Source organism: Gallinula chloropus (assembly GCF_964237585.1).
Source record: "Gallinula chloropus genome assembly, chromosome: 1".
Classification (NCBI taxonomy): Eukaryota; Metazoa; Chordata; class Aves; order Gruiformes; family Rallidae; genus Gallinula; species Gallinula chloropus.
Window position 1 is genome coordinate 20,366,069 of NC_140085.1, and position 18,299 is coordinate 20,384,367.

Genomic DNA, 18,299 nt, shown 5'->3' on the forward strand with positions numbered 1-18,299 from the left:
GAGAGGGTTGACACCGAAACACGAGTCACCCGCAACGAGAGCATCTTCACCAGCGGATGGTGGGGAGCGTTCTTTTGTAGGGACCTACGAGGACGAGGAGACCTCAGCAACGGCTTTGGAAAAGGTTCGTAAGGAGAAAAAAACGAACAAACAAACAAACAAACAGAAAAAAAAACAAAAAAGAGAGAGAGAGAAACTGGAAACTGAGCAGACTGAGGCCCAGCTCCTTTGTAGCAAAGCAGGGAAGCCGGCAAGGATGTCGGACTGGGCCGGAGGCGTCGGCACTGGAAACACGAAGGGACTCTTCTCTCTTCCGCCAGTTCAGGAAAAAAGAAGGTACACCAATTACAGAAGATGCTGCTCATTGATTCCTCTTGTAAACAGCCGTATATTGATGGATCTACACTTTACGCGGGTGTAAAACAGACTAACGATTGGCGAGTTTCAGCTGTGCTACACGAGGCCTTTACAAGTCGGTTGTCCGAGCTGACCGCCGCTAAAGCAAGAGACCCGAGTAACCAGGGTATTGCCCGTATCGCACCTTTCACCTCTCGGCTTCGAGACAACGGAGGCAGCTGAGCAAGAAATTCCCGTGCGGGGAGGTGTGCGGAGCCCTTCTGTGGGGCTGCAGTTTATTTCGGGTCAACATGCTAGTGCTCAGCTCCGCTTTCCCTCCGGATCAGGGACAGTTGCGTTCAGCCTTGGGAGAGGGACTCAGCTCCCCCATCCGTCTCCTTGTGTGTCCTTGGAGAAAACCAAGCCTCTCTTGTATCTCAGGAAATACAAGGAAACGGGGGAAAAAAGTTCCAACGAGAGAAAACCGGCAGTCCCTCCTACAACGAAGAGTCGCTATTTAAAAACAGGGGGAAAATAAAAGGAGGGGGACCCCAATGTCGCCTCCTCCTCCGTCCTTCTGCGCTCGGTGGCATGCTAATGACTCACCCGCTGGAGCTGAACTTGGGCCGCGGAGAACGATTTAAAAAAAAAGAGAGAAAAAGGATGGGGGCTCATCCTTTTAAAAGCACTGAGGAATTACTGACAGCGACCCGAGCTTTTTGCAGCAGCCGCCTCCTCTTTAAGGCCGCTCTCGCGGTCCCGTTCAGGACGAGGGTGCAATTGCGTCAGCGGGATCGGGCTGTACCCGCGGATGGCAGCGTGGGGATCTCGCTGCCACGGCTCTGCCCTCCCCCGCCTTAGCTGGAGCAGAGATGCCAATACTCCTGCAGAGATCTGCCCTACTACTGGGCCCTAACCTTGGCTATCTCAGCCTAATGGCTCCTGCCCAGACTCCGAGAGCGAGCTGGACTACTTGCCATATGGGCACGGGTTCTTTGGGGGGAAAAAAAACCCCAACCAACTAACCAAACAACAAAAACACCACAGAAAACAAACAAACCGAAACCCTGGGAAACACATGGCAATTCCTAAATCTTTTCTGGCGATGTCCCGCCCGAGAAGCCCATCATCGCACGGGCGCTCCGCACGAGCACGTTGTCACCTCGCATCTCGTTTCGCCGTATCATATCGCGGAAGATTCTGCAGCATATTGTGCATTACAAACGGGATCTGTAGGATTCGCAGGGATGTGATAATTAATGCAGCGAGGATGATGCTTAATATGGACTGGCCCGAAAGAAACGAGGTCTGAAAGGAATATGTGTGTGAAGGGGAGGGGGGAGGGAGAAGAGGGAGATGTTTAAAGTGTTTGAACGATAAGGCAAATGTTCAAAAGCTACATTACATTTGCTTCCCGACCTCAAGAGCAGCTTGAAGCTTGGCATATGCTGCAGTTCCTTACTCATCACCGAATATAACTGGTAAAGCTCGTCCTGACTTACTGAAGGAAAAGGCTCTGCTCTGCACCACTAGCTTTTCCACCGCACCCGACAACTTGACCTTGGCACAACTCTTTCTCCTGCCGGTACCACGACAGACTCTGGCACCGCTCCAGTAAGGCTTAGGCTCCGATCTTCCAGGGAGCGACCCCCACTCGCGTCCTCCCCCACCCCGGTCCCCGCAAAGGCATCCCCGATCCCTCTCTTTAGCCGAACCCTCGCGTCTGTGGACTACTTGGTGCTCTGCAAACTGGAGAGCGACAGCCCACGGCACTTATCCACGCAGAGCTATATAGCTGGCACGGCTCCAGCCTTCCCCGGTGTGCCATCCCCACACAGCACTGCAGCTTTGGTCATATGAGCAGAAATGATGAGAAAAGCACTTTTTAATCTTTTCGCACTTGCTTCCCTGTTCAAACAGTTGCAGGATGGCTATGACTGACGTGCTCAGCGCTGAGGATATCAAGAAGGCTGTGGGAGCCTTTTCAGGTGAGTGCTTTTTTTTTTTTTTCCTTTTACCATCCTTTCCTCCCTTTCTTCTCTCCAGCTTAGGATAGCAGTGCATTTATTTAAACTCGAGGAAGATCAGAGTATCCGGCTAGACAAAATATCAAATAAGGATGTGTCTTCAGAAGTGCAGTGAAGGCGTGACAGGTTTATCAAGTGCAGAGCTGCATCCTCAGCGAACTTGCCCTGCACATTACAGAGGTGAAATATTTATTCTAAAGGAATGCAAGCTGTGAATGTGGGCAGACTTTGCTTCTACCGAGAGGGTACTTTCAAAGGGAACAAAACCCCTGGTGAACCGGGGTGGATTGTATCTTGGTGTGGGATAGGGAAGTCAGCCGTGGATGTTGGCAGCTTCCCACTCGCCCCCGAAATTCAGTTTAGGTATTACAGAACCGCCGTTCCTCCCTTCAAGGAGACAAGAGACTGCTCTGCTCTTGTTTCCTATGCGGAATCCCCGTGTGGGCTTTGCTTTTCGGGATGGAGCAGAAGGCAATAGTAAAGCGAGCGTGTGCACCGCTCGACTGCAGAAGCTTTCTGCAGGACGAATGGCTGCAGCGGTACATACTTCCCTCTCAGACTCCTCGGATATTCCTTACCCCTCTAATTCATCGCGACCCCTAAACGGACAGCAAACACTCTTCGTGCTCACACAGATTCGGGTAGTTAAGGTTGCTCTCAAAGAAACGACAGAAATCGTGCTCCGGGATGCACACCTCCTATCTCCTCTCTCCCCCAAAGTACCTGGCTGGCCTCCCCACCCAGCCGAGCTGCCTCTTTCTGCCCTGCTCGGTGCGGTCACCTTCCCGAGCAGGCAGAAGCGTAAACCCCGCTGTGAATCCGAACAAACTCGGCAGCCGGAGAGTCGAAGGGATCAGCAAACTGTTTTGCTGGATCCAGCAGCTGTTTTTCTCATTAACTTCATTGTTCCAGGGCCATCTCCATGTCCCGGAGCAGATGCAATTAGCAGCAACTAATGACAGACCTCAGTCAAGCAGATCCCGAAAGACTGAGCCTCCTTAATTTTATGTAATAGGAAAAGCTGCGGCGGGAATAAGGATGCATCGGAGGGGGCGGGGGGGGAAAGTCCACAGCACATTTTGGAGGTCACCGAATTGGATTTCTAATCTACACCACAGTCGTTAGGATACTTGGGTGGGACGAAGGCGGGTGCGGTTAAAGGACAGGAGAGGTGGAGCAGGTAAACTCATTTATCTCGGCTCCGATTTCAAGGGCTGCAGGTATCGCGATCCTGCCTCACCAGGTCTTGCAGGCAGCACACGGTACAGCGCTCCCTTACAGTCTCCGCGCTTACAAACGCGATTGCACATACCTTGAGCGGTCGAAATGCAACACTGATTTCTAGTAAGTCTTGAGGAAAAACAGAACTGAAATAGCCATGTGCTCCCAAACACTTCTCGCCAACGCTGGGCTCCGCGGTTGAGCAAGAGCGGGGGTTTCTCAGGGGTGGAAATGCCAGAAAGCGACAGCCATCTATCTCACAGAGTCTGCTTTCAGGTGACTGCTTAGTATAAAACTTAGCAAAGAAAAGAAATAAAAAAGGTTTAAGGCACTGAAATGAGACCAAGCAGGTTAGACTTCAGCTCTCAACTCTATTACAGACTTCCTGTGTGACCTTGGGCAAGTCTCCATCCTCTGTAGCTCAGCTCCTCATCCGAAAAACGGAGACAGAGCTAGTGCCCCTCTCCCCCTTTGCTTATTTCAATTAGTGTCGGTGTAAGATGGGCAATTACAGCATGCGCATCTAGCTCCTACTACGGCTGGGCTCGACTGTGCCTCCCCGGGTAGGACACGCAGCAGTAAGGAAGAAACCCACGGGTATGTGTGTGTTTCAATCGTTTTTCTAAGCAGTTCTCTGGTTCTACATCTCCTACAGCGGCTGAATCTTTTAACTACAAGAAGTTTTTCGAGATGGTAGGATTGAAAAAGAAGAGCCCAGAAGATGTGAAGAAGGTTTTCCATATTCTTGATAAAGATCGAAGTGGCTTCATCGAAGAGGAAGAATTAAAGTAAGTAAAGATACGTGTTTTCTCAAATAACCTCCCCTTAAGAGTCTAATTTCCTGTTTTCTTTTTTACAAAACTCTAGTACAACTCAATCTCTTGAGTAGTTCTCGTGTGCAATGGCCACTTGCCTCCTGATTGATTGTATGATCTAAAGTGAGTTGGGGGGAGATGGCTGTAGATTTTACTGCAGGACCCTGAAACACACAAATGATGGATACCTTACAGATAGCTCTTCAGTCAAATGCAGTTTCAGAGTAAAGCACTCTTCCTGAATGCTAAAGGTCAGTAACAGAAGATGCAACTCTGGATTCCAACTCATCTATTGAAACAGTGGTATGAGTAAATACAAAATGAAACTGTTCTGGAAAAAAAAAAAAAGCGCCAACTTTCCTTTTTCCCATGCCTCCTGTTTAGGTTTGTACTGAAGGGCTTTACCCCTGATGGAAGAGACCTATCAGACAAAGAAACGAAGGCTCTCCTGGCTGCTGGAGATAAGGACGGTGATGGTAAAATTGGAGCTGATGGTATGTGATTAGAGCAGTAAACTTTGACAGTAACAAACGAATATTACTCTTACATACAAGAACTCAGGAACTCTAGGAATCACTGGGAGCTGTGACCTTCTGAAGGACACAATTTGGCTTTAATGAAATGCCAAGTCCTGCCACACTTGCTATACCTCGCTCGCAGGCTTTAGGGCAAACAGCCGGATTCTGACACTAGAGGGGGCACGAGTTTACACAAAAGAGATGTAGTTAAGGCACAAACGCAGCACAGGGCAAAGTACCGTTCCAACTTCTATTTCAATCTACTTCCAATTTTCCGTTGATTTCAGTGGAGTAAGGCACACTGACAGTTCAAAGACCCGGGCTTGACTATAAAACTTAGAGAAAGAAAAAGGAAAAAAAACCCCAACAACCCAGAGTATCTCTGCTTGATTATTAGTAAATAGGAAAATAATGCATGACTTAGCAAAACAATGCTCTTAAAATTCAAAGTACAGTCAGCCTGCTACAGAATTTCTAAACAATAACTGTCTATCCAGCTTTTGCTAGTGCTTATGTGGGTCTTCACAGCTAAGAAAGCTTGTTACTCCCTTTTACTAAATATGAAATCTACAAGAAAAGAACAACTTTTCCTCTCACAGCATTGCTTAAAAAATTCCTGCTATTTTCTGTTCCCTCTTGGGATGAATCAAATTAGCCCACATAAAAATTTCTCCTTTTTCCTCTTTCTTCTGTATCCTAGAGACATATTGGAAGAGACATTAAAAGATGCATTTCTGAATTAAATCTCTCCTCACTGGAGGAGGTAGTAGTGGCCATTGGTGGCAGGAGCACCAAATCACCTGGAGAGCAGGCAATTTCAAAGTTTTCAGCGTATTGACAAGTCACATGATAGGGGGAAATCTAAAAAACTCTCACATGTCTCTGTGTCACCTCATCTCAAGGTTTGCAAAAAAACTGTCTCCAAATAAAAAGCTATTAAAAGAGGAATAAAAGGCAAAATAAGGTTAACTAACATAGTTTCCCAGTTTAGAAGCTTTAAAAAATCATGCACAGACATATTAGGTGATACATTAGTTAAACTGCCTGATCAAAGCATGTGAGCATATCACTGATTATACACCTGTTTCTAGACTAAAACCTCTCAATTTCTCAAATCATGGTTATATTATGGTTGCAGAGGAGCACCTGTAAAGCACCAGGGGGAAGTTCCAGCTAAATTTTAGTAACCCTAAACCTGAAGAGTGAAATCTTTTTGAGATGTCACATGCTTTAAAATTAGCAGCAATGGTACTAAAATCAATGCACAAGATTTTCAGAAGAAAACATGATTCAGGTAAGTTACAGCTGATCTGCCAACATCACATCTCAGATACATTCTCAGTTATTCTTGGAAGGTTGCAAAATAAAAGAAGTATCAAATGGAATAAAAGTAGTATATTGTAGGATCATTTTGACTAATACAGCATTAACTATTTAAAGTTGACCATGGCTTTTTTTATATATACTTGAAATGATGTCTGAAAGCCAGTTTGTTGTAACAAAGCAATATCAAACACCTCTTCTCCTTAACTTTCTTCCACAACTTTTACCCTTCCTTAACTCTGAACTGGAATTACTCTGAATTTGTATGTAATAACAAGAAGAGAATGAAGGGCTTTTTCCTTTTGCTGCTTCTGGCCATATCCTCATTCTATACAAGACTTTTGGTTTCTTTTTCATTTCTTAAATTTGACTCCAAAAGCAAATTGTTAGACCAGAAGGACCTGAAATACATGCAAAGTTATCAGCTGGGGCTGTGACCAAAGGATGAGGATTTTCACATAGGCCATAAATCCAATCCTAGATTCTCACTGCCTATGTAAATAAAATGTCAAGTCACAAATGTACATGACATTCATATTCAGTACTGCAATGTTGTATTTCTGTTGCAGACCATTTGTTTGTTTCCCCGTAACTTGAACTGTCAGGCACCAGCTTTACCCCATATTTCAAACATCAGATTCATACATCACTAAACATGCCGCCTTTCACAGGGTTAATGTTAATTCACCAGGCAAACCTTGAAGGCTGTCCCTCAGGAGCCCATAAGCAGTTCTAAGAACCAATCTTCATGGATTTTTAACACCACAGAGCCATCTTTCTCACATCATCACAAATGTTAATTGTGACCTAATCAGCCTTTTTCCAGTTAGAGGACTCATATTATGAAATTTCTCTTAGGACTCCTGCTTTAAACCTTTTATCATTCCTGCAAGACTGTTCAGCTCAGAAAGAGTTCCACCAGCTTATCTCTTGTCCCATCAACATTTTTAATTTCTGGCTGATCTGCCAGTTTCAAATGGTTGAAAACCTGCAGCCTGGTCATGCAAGACCTTCTCCATCTTCCACAGATGTGAAGAGAAGATGATCAATTAGAATAAAAATTGCAGGTCAAGGCCAGGTTACCTAAAAATAACCCCCTACAAACATTAGCTTCCAGATTGGATTGGGAAGGATGCTGAAGCAGCTCTGTCATCTTCAGGAGAATGTTTATAAGAAAGAAAAGACAAGAAGAAGAGGATTTCTGCTCATAATGTTTTTTTTTTAATCTAGTTTGTATATTAGCACTGGACATGCACATAATGCCTTTCAGTTTCTTGATATTAATAAACCTGAGAAAGTACATAGATAATTTAAAGATCATGCACAGTAGACAGAGCAAATACAAATTTTTACCCCAGTAACTCAAAATATTTTCCTTGATACAGCTCAATTTCTGCAAACATGTTAATTTAAAAAATATTATTATAAATATATTATTATTTATTTTTTTCATGAAACATTTTTAAATGTTTCATTTATTTATTTAAACATTGTAAAAATGAGACATCAAGCATTTAGAATTACAACTGATAAGTCATGAATTTGCCACAGGTCGAAGTCAAGACTAAAAAGAAAAATATTTTCTAAGTGCTTTTCTTATCCCTCTTTGTATTCTTGTATTTTCTAAAATTAATTAGTCTAAGACATTACTTATGAAGTTTCCTAAACAGATTTGATATTGTACAGCTAATGTAAAAAACACATTCTGATGAGAGAAATCATTAACTTACAACATGTTCTCTATATTTATATCTGTCATTTCAGTAAACTACTACAGGGCTGCATTAGGCTGGTGTAAATTACTGAACTATACTGAGCAGTGAATCAATCCTCTCATTTGAAATTTTGACACAAGACAGCTAGTACATTACTTTACTTGACAAAATAGTCTAAATCCTTGTAATTTAAAACTCTTAATTTGTGCAAAGACAGACATGCTTTTGTTTGGAAGAATTACAATTGGAAAAGAGGATTCTCACACTACCAGACAGAGGCAATAAAGGTTGATAAGAATGACCATTAGGCAGGGGTTAATTCACAGTGCCTTATCTCAGAAGTTTTGCATACATGAATACACTTTGTAACAATGCCTCCACAAGCTGCCTGAGGTTGGGTTAACCTTCATATGAAAATAAACAGTGAACTAGTTTACAGGATTATTCAGCTGGAACATCTTTAAAATATTTAAAGTATATTGAAAATCCTTCAAAAAAGCATAAAGCATATAGCAGTAATTCACTAGGGAGTATTTTATGGTTTGCTAGCTATCAGAAAGTACCCATGAAATACATTACCATTAAGTGATAATATCACTATCAGGATGTTTTATAGAAAATATTTGGCTGCAAGTTTGAATAACCTTTTCCAAATATATTCCATAGAAACAAATTATTATAAAAAGGATTTAATTTAGCTGTAGCAAGTATGACAACTTTCTCTAATAAAATATGCATAGTTAGTTTTCCCTTTCGGAAAGGGTTCATCCATTGCAGTTCATGTTTCTCTCCGCAGGATTTATTCACACAGTGATGTAATAATCATAGCCTTTTAGTTTTCTCCCCAGAATAGTCTGGGTTTCTATCACGAGTACTTTATGTTATCTCTTAAATTCCGTTTGCAACACTTTCAATCTATGCACCCATGTGTACAGGATTTACACACGTTTTGTGTTACATAATCTGCATTGCTAATCCTAATTTGGATTTACATCTTTCAGAATGATGGATAAATTTGGATTTAATTTAAACCCTCCGACACTTTTGTTTCTCAGGCAGGTTTGTCAGCACTTGGCAGCATGTGTTTTTGGACATGTCATCACAAGCGCTGTTCGTACACCCCAGTCATTATAGATCTCACTCATTCAGAGCTTTTAGCGTTTTTCAACCAAACACCAGAATGTTCTTAAAAACACCTAATTTCCATCTTCTTTTTTAGTTGCAAGACATTACTCTTCATTATGTCGAACTTCAATAATTTTCTCTTGAGCCTTTACAGATGACTGCCTTCCCTATCCGTCATTTTCCTCTCAGCTGATTATGTTAAACCCATAAACCACTCGCTCTGTATACCCTCTAATCCCTTTATCATCTTTGTTGCCCTTCTTGGGATTCCCTCCAGTCCGTCATTTTAATGCTCTGAGGCACACACCACTGTGCACAGTATTCTCCTGTGTAACTGTTCCAAGGTTAGATGGAGTTAGGAATTATAACCTCCTTGGGTAATACAGAATTCGGAGTGCAGTATGCCAGGCAGCTATTCACTGGGATACAAATGTGTCTTGTCCATGCTTTATCACCCAGCTGAAAGGCATTATATATACCAAGGCATAAAATAACCCTGAACTGCAGATAGATACATTTATGTAAATACCATGGATGTAACACTAATAAAAACCAGAGGGTAAAATCCTGGACCTTCTGAGATCACAGGAATGTTTCTCGTTATCACCAATGTGGTCAGGATTTTTATGCAGGTTTGTGTCAACCTTCTGGTTTTGTGATCTGTCATTTTCAGTCACTTTGCGATTACAAAACTGAGTTTAAATGTAATATATTTATAATATAGAGACACGAATACTCTGAAAGACTCATTAATGAGTCTCTTTGCCAAACTGTGATATAAAGGAAATTTATCTCACTGCAAAATTAAATTTCTGGTTCTTGCTTTCATCCCATTGAGAATTACAAAGGAATAACAGGGAACTAATCAAGTTCTTCAGATGAATAGTGGTGGACAGCCTTGACAGTCTGGCGTGTATAGCATTTCTTCCTTACCCTCAAAAAAGCCTTTCATTTCACTGTAAGATTTCCCAACTCATACCTTCCCTTTAATTAACTTGGATTTCTTTGTTCTTCTGTTATTGTGATATTTCTCCTACACCAGTGACTCTGTAATCACTGTAATATGTTTCTTCCTTCTTTACATTTTCCTTTTTTTAATATTTTCAAAAAATTTTTCCCTTCTCCAGAATTTGCAACTCTGGTGGCTGAATCATAAAGGCTTTGACCAATGCAAACCCTTCACCCATCCTTCACTGCCCAATTCCAACCACCTCCTGCTGACTGCTTTGGCTCCTGTTCTATTTATTTATGTTATTTTATACTCCGGCTCTGTTCTCTCCAATCCTGCAACTCTGTAATTGTGCTGAAAGACACTGTTAAAATAATAAAGGTCACATCAATCTGGGCTTTATTCTCTCTCACTATAACTTGTTTCTTATTTCATGGAGGCTTGGCACACACTGAGAGAAAATTTTACTCCTTTTTTTGCTGACATCCCTGCTGCTTTATCCCCAGCTAGGGTAAAGTGGGAAGAAATTTTAAAAATATATATATATGGGATAAAATATGCATATAATGAGTCATTGAGTCCAAGTTCTGAAGTGTGGCAATACTGACTGCATTATTTTTAAGCCATCCCTGTTAAATGGATGCATACTCATAGCCTGGAAAATCTAGTGATGGCAATTACCCAACTTCATTTGGCAGTTTGTTCTTTTGACTTAATCAGTGTTACAGCTAAAAAGTATTTCCTAATATTTAACCTACATCTCCCCTGCTGCATATTGGTGATCAGTAAATTGATCCTGTCTGTACCATTTGTTAAATTTGTCTGGTGCTGGGGGATTTTTGGATAAAAGGCTTGACAGGAATATCAGTTGGTGCCAATCATGCATGGGGATAACTTGGTAAGCTATTAGAAAGCGGTCACTTCTGAAACACGGGAGATGTTTACTAGCAGTGTTACACAACCATCTAGGACAGGAAGAATGGAATACTCACTAGAAACAACAGTACGAATTTCAGGAAAGATTCAGGTGTGATGCTACTGCTGATGCTCCCACTGTTAAAATACAATATAAAAAAGTCCCATTAAAAAAACCATTTATTTTAAAACTTTACCAGAGAAGTGAATATCTTTCTTTGTGTTACATATGGGTAACAGAGACTCAAGCTAAAGAAATGGCTGGCCAACTGTAAGCCTATGGCAGAGCTAAGAACCAAACACCAGTTTCCTGGATCCTGTTCAGTAACTAGTATCTTTGGCACCACGATCATGCTTTTTATCTTCCTTTATTTATGCAAAGATTAAAGCAGGAGGGAATTCACTTTTAGGCAACATCTCCCCACATCCTGACAGCACATCAATTACTACTGCAGTAAGAAGGAAGGATATTTGCTGTTTCTTTATTCCAAACTATACCCTGCAGCAATAATACCTTATTCTATTCAGATTTAGTATCACTAATTTAGTATAAACAAAAGCATAAGGCTGAAACCCTGTCACCATCGCGTTGTACAGTACACCATTCTCTGCCACAGCTGTTACTCAATGCTACTCGGGCAGCCAAGAAACGCTCCCTAAAGCCATTCTAGATTTCCACTCTGTAGTAACTTAGAAGGAAGAATTTTTGCTGAAGCTGCTGTGTGTTCAAAAGAAATCCTTTGGTTTTGCACAATGTATATACGGATCTCAAGAATGTATTGATTTTTAAGTATTCTAAATAAAGCAAATGAAAACGGATTGCAATGAAGCAAGACAGTTTATTTACTTCTTTTTCTCGGCGCTGCTGACCTCAAGTGGCAATAAAGCTAATTACAAGGATATACAGAGCTGCATAAAAAACAATAGGAACCCATCTATTGAAGAATCAGGAATGAAGATCTATGGAATCAGAGGATCAACATAGAAATCACTACATAAACAAAGGCCTTTATAGTTTCTATTGTTTGAATCTGGAAGGATTTATATTTTAATGCTTCACTGGATGGCACAAAAGCTGAAATTTTATCCAGGGCTTTAAAGCACCAAAAAGCACAATAGAACAAATAGGAAATAAACACAGCCATTAATGAGTCTAAAAATCATTTGTAGTACATTATGTGCAATAAAGTAAGTTACAGAAGTATTAATGGGAATGGTTTACTGGCATAAAAATCTGAAGACCCCAATGATTCCTATGTCAGTCTTTATTCATATTATTCCCCCAATCATTCCTGAACAAGCAACACTGAGTGCCTAATTTGGCCTGAAATTTTTCAGTTACATAGTAATGGATAAGATTAAAAGAAATATTGTTTTACCTTCAAACTGAAAGAGCTACAGTATGAATACCACTTATAATGGGTAGAGACATCTCCAAAATACCTTGATGGCAATTGCCATCACATGGTGATGGTACCTGATATTCTAGATGCACTTTTGGTCAGTTTATCCGAATATGCAAATGGTATACCAACAACCTAAGTAATCAGAATTCTCATAAAATCTGGTTTAAACCACTGTTTTTCCTAACTGTATTTTAAATTCAAAGTTCAAATGTCAATATTTAATGTCTCTATAACTGATGTAGAAAGAAAAAAAATTAAACATTTATGCAATGTAAATAAATTTCTGCCCAAATGTAGAATGACTGTTTTATCAATTATCATCAACTTATTACTGTTTTTCACTGCTGGCTCTTCAATATTGATCTTAGATGCTTACTATTCCCACTCAAATTCATTCCAAGTCGTCCCAGATACTTAACTGCTCCTTTTCCAATTAACAAAAATTCTCGGAATTTTCCTCTTAAGTGGAGGTCATATAGTTGTGGCTCAAAATACAGCAAACAAATGCAAAATTTTAAGTTACAATAAAATATAAAAGAAAACATGACACATACAATATGTTAAAGCATTAAATTTCATATTGGTCTCATTTTAATGTCTCTAAGACTGTCATAGAAACTACTGTAAAGACTAAAGAAAGCAGAATTAGCTACAAAATTTAATCAGGCTTTCAGCAGAGTGTGGATCGCAGTACACAACAAATACAAAAAAATCCACATACCCTGCAATGTAGTATTTCATTAAGAAAGCTGTTTTCATTTTCACATGCATAAAAAAGTAGCAAAATTAATTTCCTTCAAGAAACATTTATCTTAAATTTCTTTATTGACATCATACATCTTCTTTGTCCTGAAGAGTTAAGTATTCCACAATTTTCTCTCCTGCTATAACACAGTAGAAGTTATGAAAAGAAACGACTCCAGCCATCACATTGAGGACGCTATTTTAAACAATCAAACACATCCTTTCCTTAGATTCATAGCCAATGGTTTGTAACAAGACAGAACTGGATGATTTAAGATATGTAAACTGTGTTTACATATACAAAAACAGACACTACTTGTTCACCTTAGAATTATATATTGCTGAGAAAGAAATACACCTCTCAGCTGCAACTCAAAGGAAGAAGAGCCAAAACCTCAAGTCACAGACAAACCGCGATTTCCTGACAGATGACATTTAACAAAAGGGTTTGTACCAACAGGCCACCACCAACTCATTTCTCAGATCACACTTCACCATTATCAAACTCTTAAACCTACAAATTCATAACTGTTTATGCTTTAAGGGTCTTGCCAAGCTCTTAATGGAGTTTCATGGATCAGCAGTTTTCCCACATGTCTTATTTTGGGAATCAATGGACTGAAGGCCGTAACACCTGTTCACTTAGCAGAAGCTGAGCTAGGATTTATATTTACTGTCTATCCACCAGTCCTGAGCTCATTACTGCCTAATGTCCTATGATTGCATCCACTCTTTGTTCAATTCATCAAAGCAATACTTGCTTGTTTGCCTCTTTTGCCTTTTCTGAGTTTGCATCTTTGAGGGGTAAGTAAGGACACTGTTCCTCAGTTTCTGAATACTTCTGAAGATTGGAAATGCAGTTCATGTTCTCCTTTCCAGCCTCAAAGCCTCTGTGCTGTAGTATCTAAACATTAACAATATTCTGTCCAAAACAGAGTTAATATTGTTATTGAATTAAAAAATGTGGTATTGCACAATATTTGCAACAAATTCTGCCTCAACAAAATAACAACAAAGACTGTGAGTTATTACAAGCTTAACTGAAGACACAATTAGCCCACAAGAGATTCAAGTGGTCAGAGGATAAAGAACACATTATTTTATTTATTCATCGATTTCAAATGAAAGAAGAGTTATATGGCATACATCAACACACCAAAATTCAGCTGTGGTGCTGACATTCTTGTAACACCACCCAGGAACCATGGTTAACACAGACATAAGAGCACAGTCTTTAGAAGATGCCAGTGGTTAAAATACCTCTTCTAGATCCTGGATTCTCTCGTTGCTAATGCCTGCTTGAACCTGAGCTGCTGCACCTTCATTCTGAGATTGTTTTGGCAGATCCTCTTTTCCAAACAGACACACCATTTAGAAATCCCAAGACTCTCTAGAGCTCCAACGTTTAAAACAACTTTTCTCTCAACAAGAGAGAGCGAAGCCAAATGTATCATCTAAAGATTGTAGGATCTGTAGGAGACCCAGACTGTAGGATCTCCGAATGTGGGATAACTGCTTCACAAGGGAGGAAGTACCTTTCTGGTTAGTGCTTTTTCTGGTTACTAAAGTAACAAAGCTTAACAAAAGTTGATACACTTTTAAAGACAGAAACTAGAGTCCCTTTGCCAGATATCAGAAAAATAGAAGGGACTGCATGAGCTACAATAGATGAGTCAGAACATCCTAATAAAAATACTAGAAGGCACTTAATAAGCCTATGGAACACACAACTAGAGAAGATTTTTGGGGTGTTTTTTCATAAACTCATTCAATCTTCCACCTAGGAAAATCTAAGTGAAAAGATCTTGTCAGTGTCTGAATTAGAATGTCCAATTCTTATTGACTACCCAGTTTTTAATTCTAGGAGATGCTACTCTGAGCAATTAATGGTTTATGTACAAAAATACAGATGGTTTCACTGGTGTTAGAGTGGTACAACACTGGCATTAACTGATACTCAGGCCTTCAGGTGGTAACAACACTGTAACTCTCTATTAATTCCAACTGTTCCACCAGCACTTCCAGACAGGTCAGAAGAGGTGCAGGACAAGAGGTCAAATGCCTAACCATTGATTACTGGAGGGAAGGGGCATGGGTTGGTGAACAGCCAAATAATTAAGAGACATTTTCAGGTTTTGGAAACATTGCCTGGAAAGATTTTTTTTTTTAAATGCCAACGTTTTAATTGTTAACAAACTCCACTTCCTTCATTTTAAAAACGCAATGCTGTTTAAAAAGATACTAAAATATATAGGTAACAGCAAATTATCAAGCACTTATTCCTGCTTTAATATAAAGTGGAATAAGAATTATGTGACTGTGCTAATTTTATGCTTCCTTCTGCAGATGAATGAATATTTTCTGTCCTAAACCATTTGCATTCCCCCCCTTAAAGTAATTTTCAATTTTGCTGGATACAGCACAATTGCATCTACTCTTTCAGCTGCAATGGGTTGTTGAAATTGAGCTATTGCCCAGCACCTGCTCTTAGTCAGACAGCTGAAATCAGAGGTTAGGGGAAAAAATAAAGATTTCATGTCATTGTAATGCAAGTCTCCTTTTAGCTTTGCTGCAGTCAGTGTTCAATTATGTTCTGTAACAATCTCCATTACTAGAGCCAGTGTTTTTCTATTCCTCTCTGCATGCATTAACTTTCTTGTTCACACGTGATAGCCTTCTTAGCAAAGCAGAGGAGTCTTAAGAGGCATTTGTCCATAGATTTAATGAGCCTACATCTTTGTTGAGGATTCTAGCGTTCAAATGTATCTTCATTTTGAATGCTCCAAAGGAAGATAACAGATATAATATAGTTTAAATTATTTCTCACTGAAGGCTTGATAGGTCAAAATTAACCTGGAATTTCATCTAGTCTATTGAATACAAAACACACAGCACATAACAATGAACATTTTTTTCCTGCCTGTATCCTATTTACAGGCTCAGGATCCTTCGCGTTCAGAATTGTTAAGTTCACTGTGTAGCCCCGATGTTTAAGACTTCATCAGAAGAAGGAACCAAGGCCCTACATCTGTAGGAAAAAAGCCACAAAGACTCTGACCAGCAAGGCACGAGGCTCAGCAGCAAATGGGAAGGAAACAGCTGGTATGAACAGCTACTGCAAAAAGCAAGAGGAGGAACCTTGCTTTTGAAGTAGAAGAGAACAACAATACATGGACAGAGAGCTCTGAGATAGGGGCCAGAGAGTGAACAACACAGAAATTCAGGGTTGGGAATTTGGGGAAAGAGAAATCTAGAGCAGGAAGGAGATTATTAGAGGGAAGATTTGAAAGGCTTAGAGCAGAAGAGTTTTATTATAAATACATTCTAATAAATTGACCTTGAAAAGAAAGGACATTAATAAGGTGGAAACGTTTAAGCCTAAAAATTGCTCTGTTAGAAAAATGGAGAAGACAGAAAACAGAGTGCTGTAAACTCTTAAAAATTTAATTAGGAGTCTCAAATATTTCTCTTCTCTTTGCTCCATTAAAGCTCCAGGTCCTGGAGTCACATGGTTGACTCTTGGTTTTCAGCAAGGGGAAAAAATTCTGTCTGTCACACCTCCAGAAAAAACCCTTGAACATTCAAACTCTAAACATATAAATAGAATATAAACCAAAACATAACCTTCTTTTTTTTTCTTCATAAATCTCATGATTTGAATGTAGTCTGTCTTACAGCTTTTAACGTAAGATATAGCATTAGTGTAAACCTAGCAGCTGCTTTCTAAGTGGAGAGCAGCTAGAGATCCAAAAAAAGATTCCTGGCTGATATTATCATCATCATCACCACCACCACATAATGACTGGCATGCTGGAATTACGGGTAGCTCATTTAAAGATATCATATATTCATATATTCTGCATTCGACAGATTAACCCCTTCCCCATGATGCGGAAGCATACTTCAACGCTCACTGATCAGCAACAATCACCCTATGCACAACTCTGTGCAAAAACAGCACAATCATTGCTCCAACAGCAGCAAACTCACACCTGAGAAAGGTTCAGGCCACAACACAAGGACATAGCAAGTGTTCAGTCTGTCATAATACGCCCCCATGCAGAGATCTGTACAGCATTAAGACATTCTGTATGAAGTTCCAGACCCTAGACCACCTGCCCATGTCTAATTCTTTTGGCTATATTGCTAAAAACTAAATAAAGATTTTAAATTTTGTTCTCAGCACTTCTCCTAGCTTCCATGTGCAACAGCAAACACATCAAGATTCAAGCTGGAAGTTTCCCAGACATATGCAGAATAATTATTCCGCCAAAATTTTCCTTATCTTTATCCTTGTGGATTTGAATGCATCCCTGAAAAAATTGTCCCTCATTCCATATTAATCAGAAGAAAGGACAGAGCAGTTAGAATTAGCATACTCAAAGCAATTTTATAGCCTTGTTGAGGTACCTACCCTACATCTAATAATTTACCACTTTTCAGTGATGCCACAACCACCATTCATTTCTAACCTCCACTTTCCGAACACAGTAGAACAGAAACAAATGGCAGATACGCCAGATCAGTCAGAAGTGCTGTTGTAACTGCCAACAAATCCTTTGGCTGATTCAACCATTTCATAATCATCTTACATTTCAGTGCAGCGAGTCTCAGCCAAAGAGCCTTCATATCCGTGCCTCAGTCCCTACCACAAAAGAGCAAAATCTGAAGACCTGGAATTATAATGCCGTTATCAACAGTGATGTAGAAAGCATCCAAATTCATACTTCTGTGCTAACAGCCCTACTCTGAAGAGAAACAAAAGGCAATTTTGGGGGATGCCAAATGAAGTAGCCCTCAAAATAGATGAAGTTTATATTTATTCTACTACTTGGGAAAAGTGTAGCGAACGGAAATCCACAATGACATTTACACATCCATAAATACTTTTAGTCTATTCTGTAAGAATCTGCATGAAGCCTGAATATTCATCCATATGCAAGATATATCTGATGTTGTTTTGTCACACTGTTTCCTTTTAGGAACATAAAATTTTAAAAAGCGCTGATGAAACACTTCGTATTTGAGAGATTTCCTACAGAAAGATCTACTAACTCCTTTCCTTAATGCCCTCCTGAGAAGCATTGCTTACTCCAAGGAAAGCTACACGAGTTCCTCAGTAGCTTGTATTAGGCAGCACGTTCCAAGTTACAGGTTGTGACCCACTCAAGTGAGAACATACCCAGAAAATGTTTGCATCTATAC

General features: G+C 40.1%; 1 protein-coding gene across 1 annotated transcript; it reads left to right on the forward strand.

The window, feature by feature from the left end:
* The first annotated feature begins 2,247 nt into the window (after positions 1 to 2,247).
* Positions 2,248 to 10,419, forward strand: PVALB (parvalbumin). The gene is made up of 4 exons (XM_084271285.1): positions 2,248 to 2,324; positions 4,240 to 4,372; positions 4,784 to 4,893; positions 10,208 to 10,419. The coding sequence occupies exons 1-4, from the start codon at positions 2,264 to 2,266 to the stop codon at positions 10,234 to 10,236; spliced, it is 333 nt and encodes a 110-aa protein (XP_084127411.1). The 5' UTR covers positions 2,248 to 2,263; the 3' UTR covers positions 10,237 to 10,419.
* The last annotated feature ends 7,880 nt before the right edge of the window (positions 10,420 to 18,299 follow it).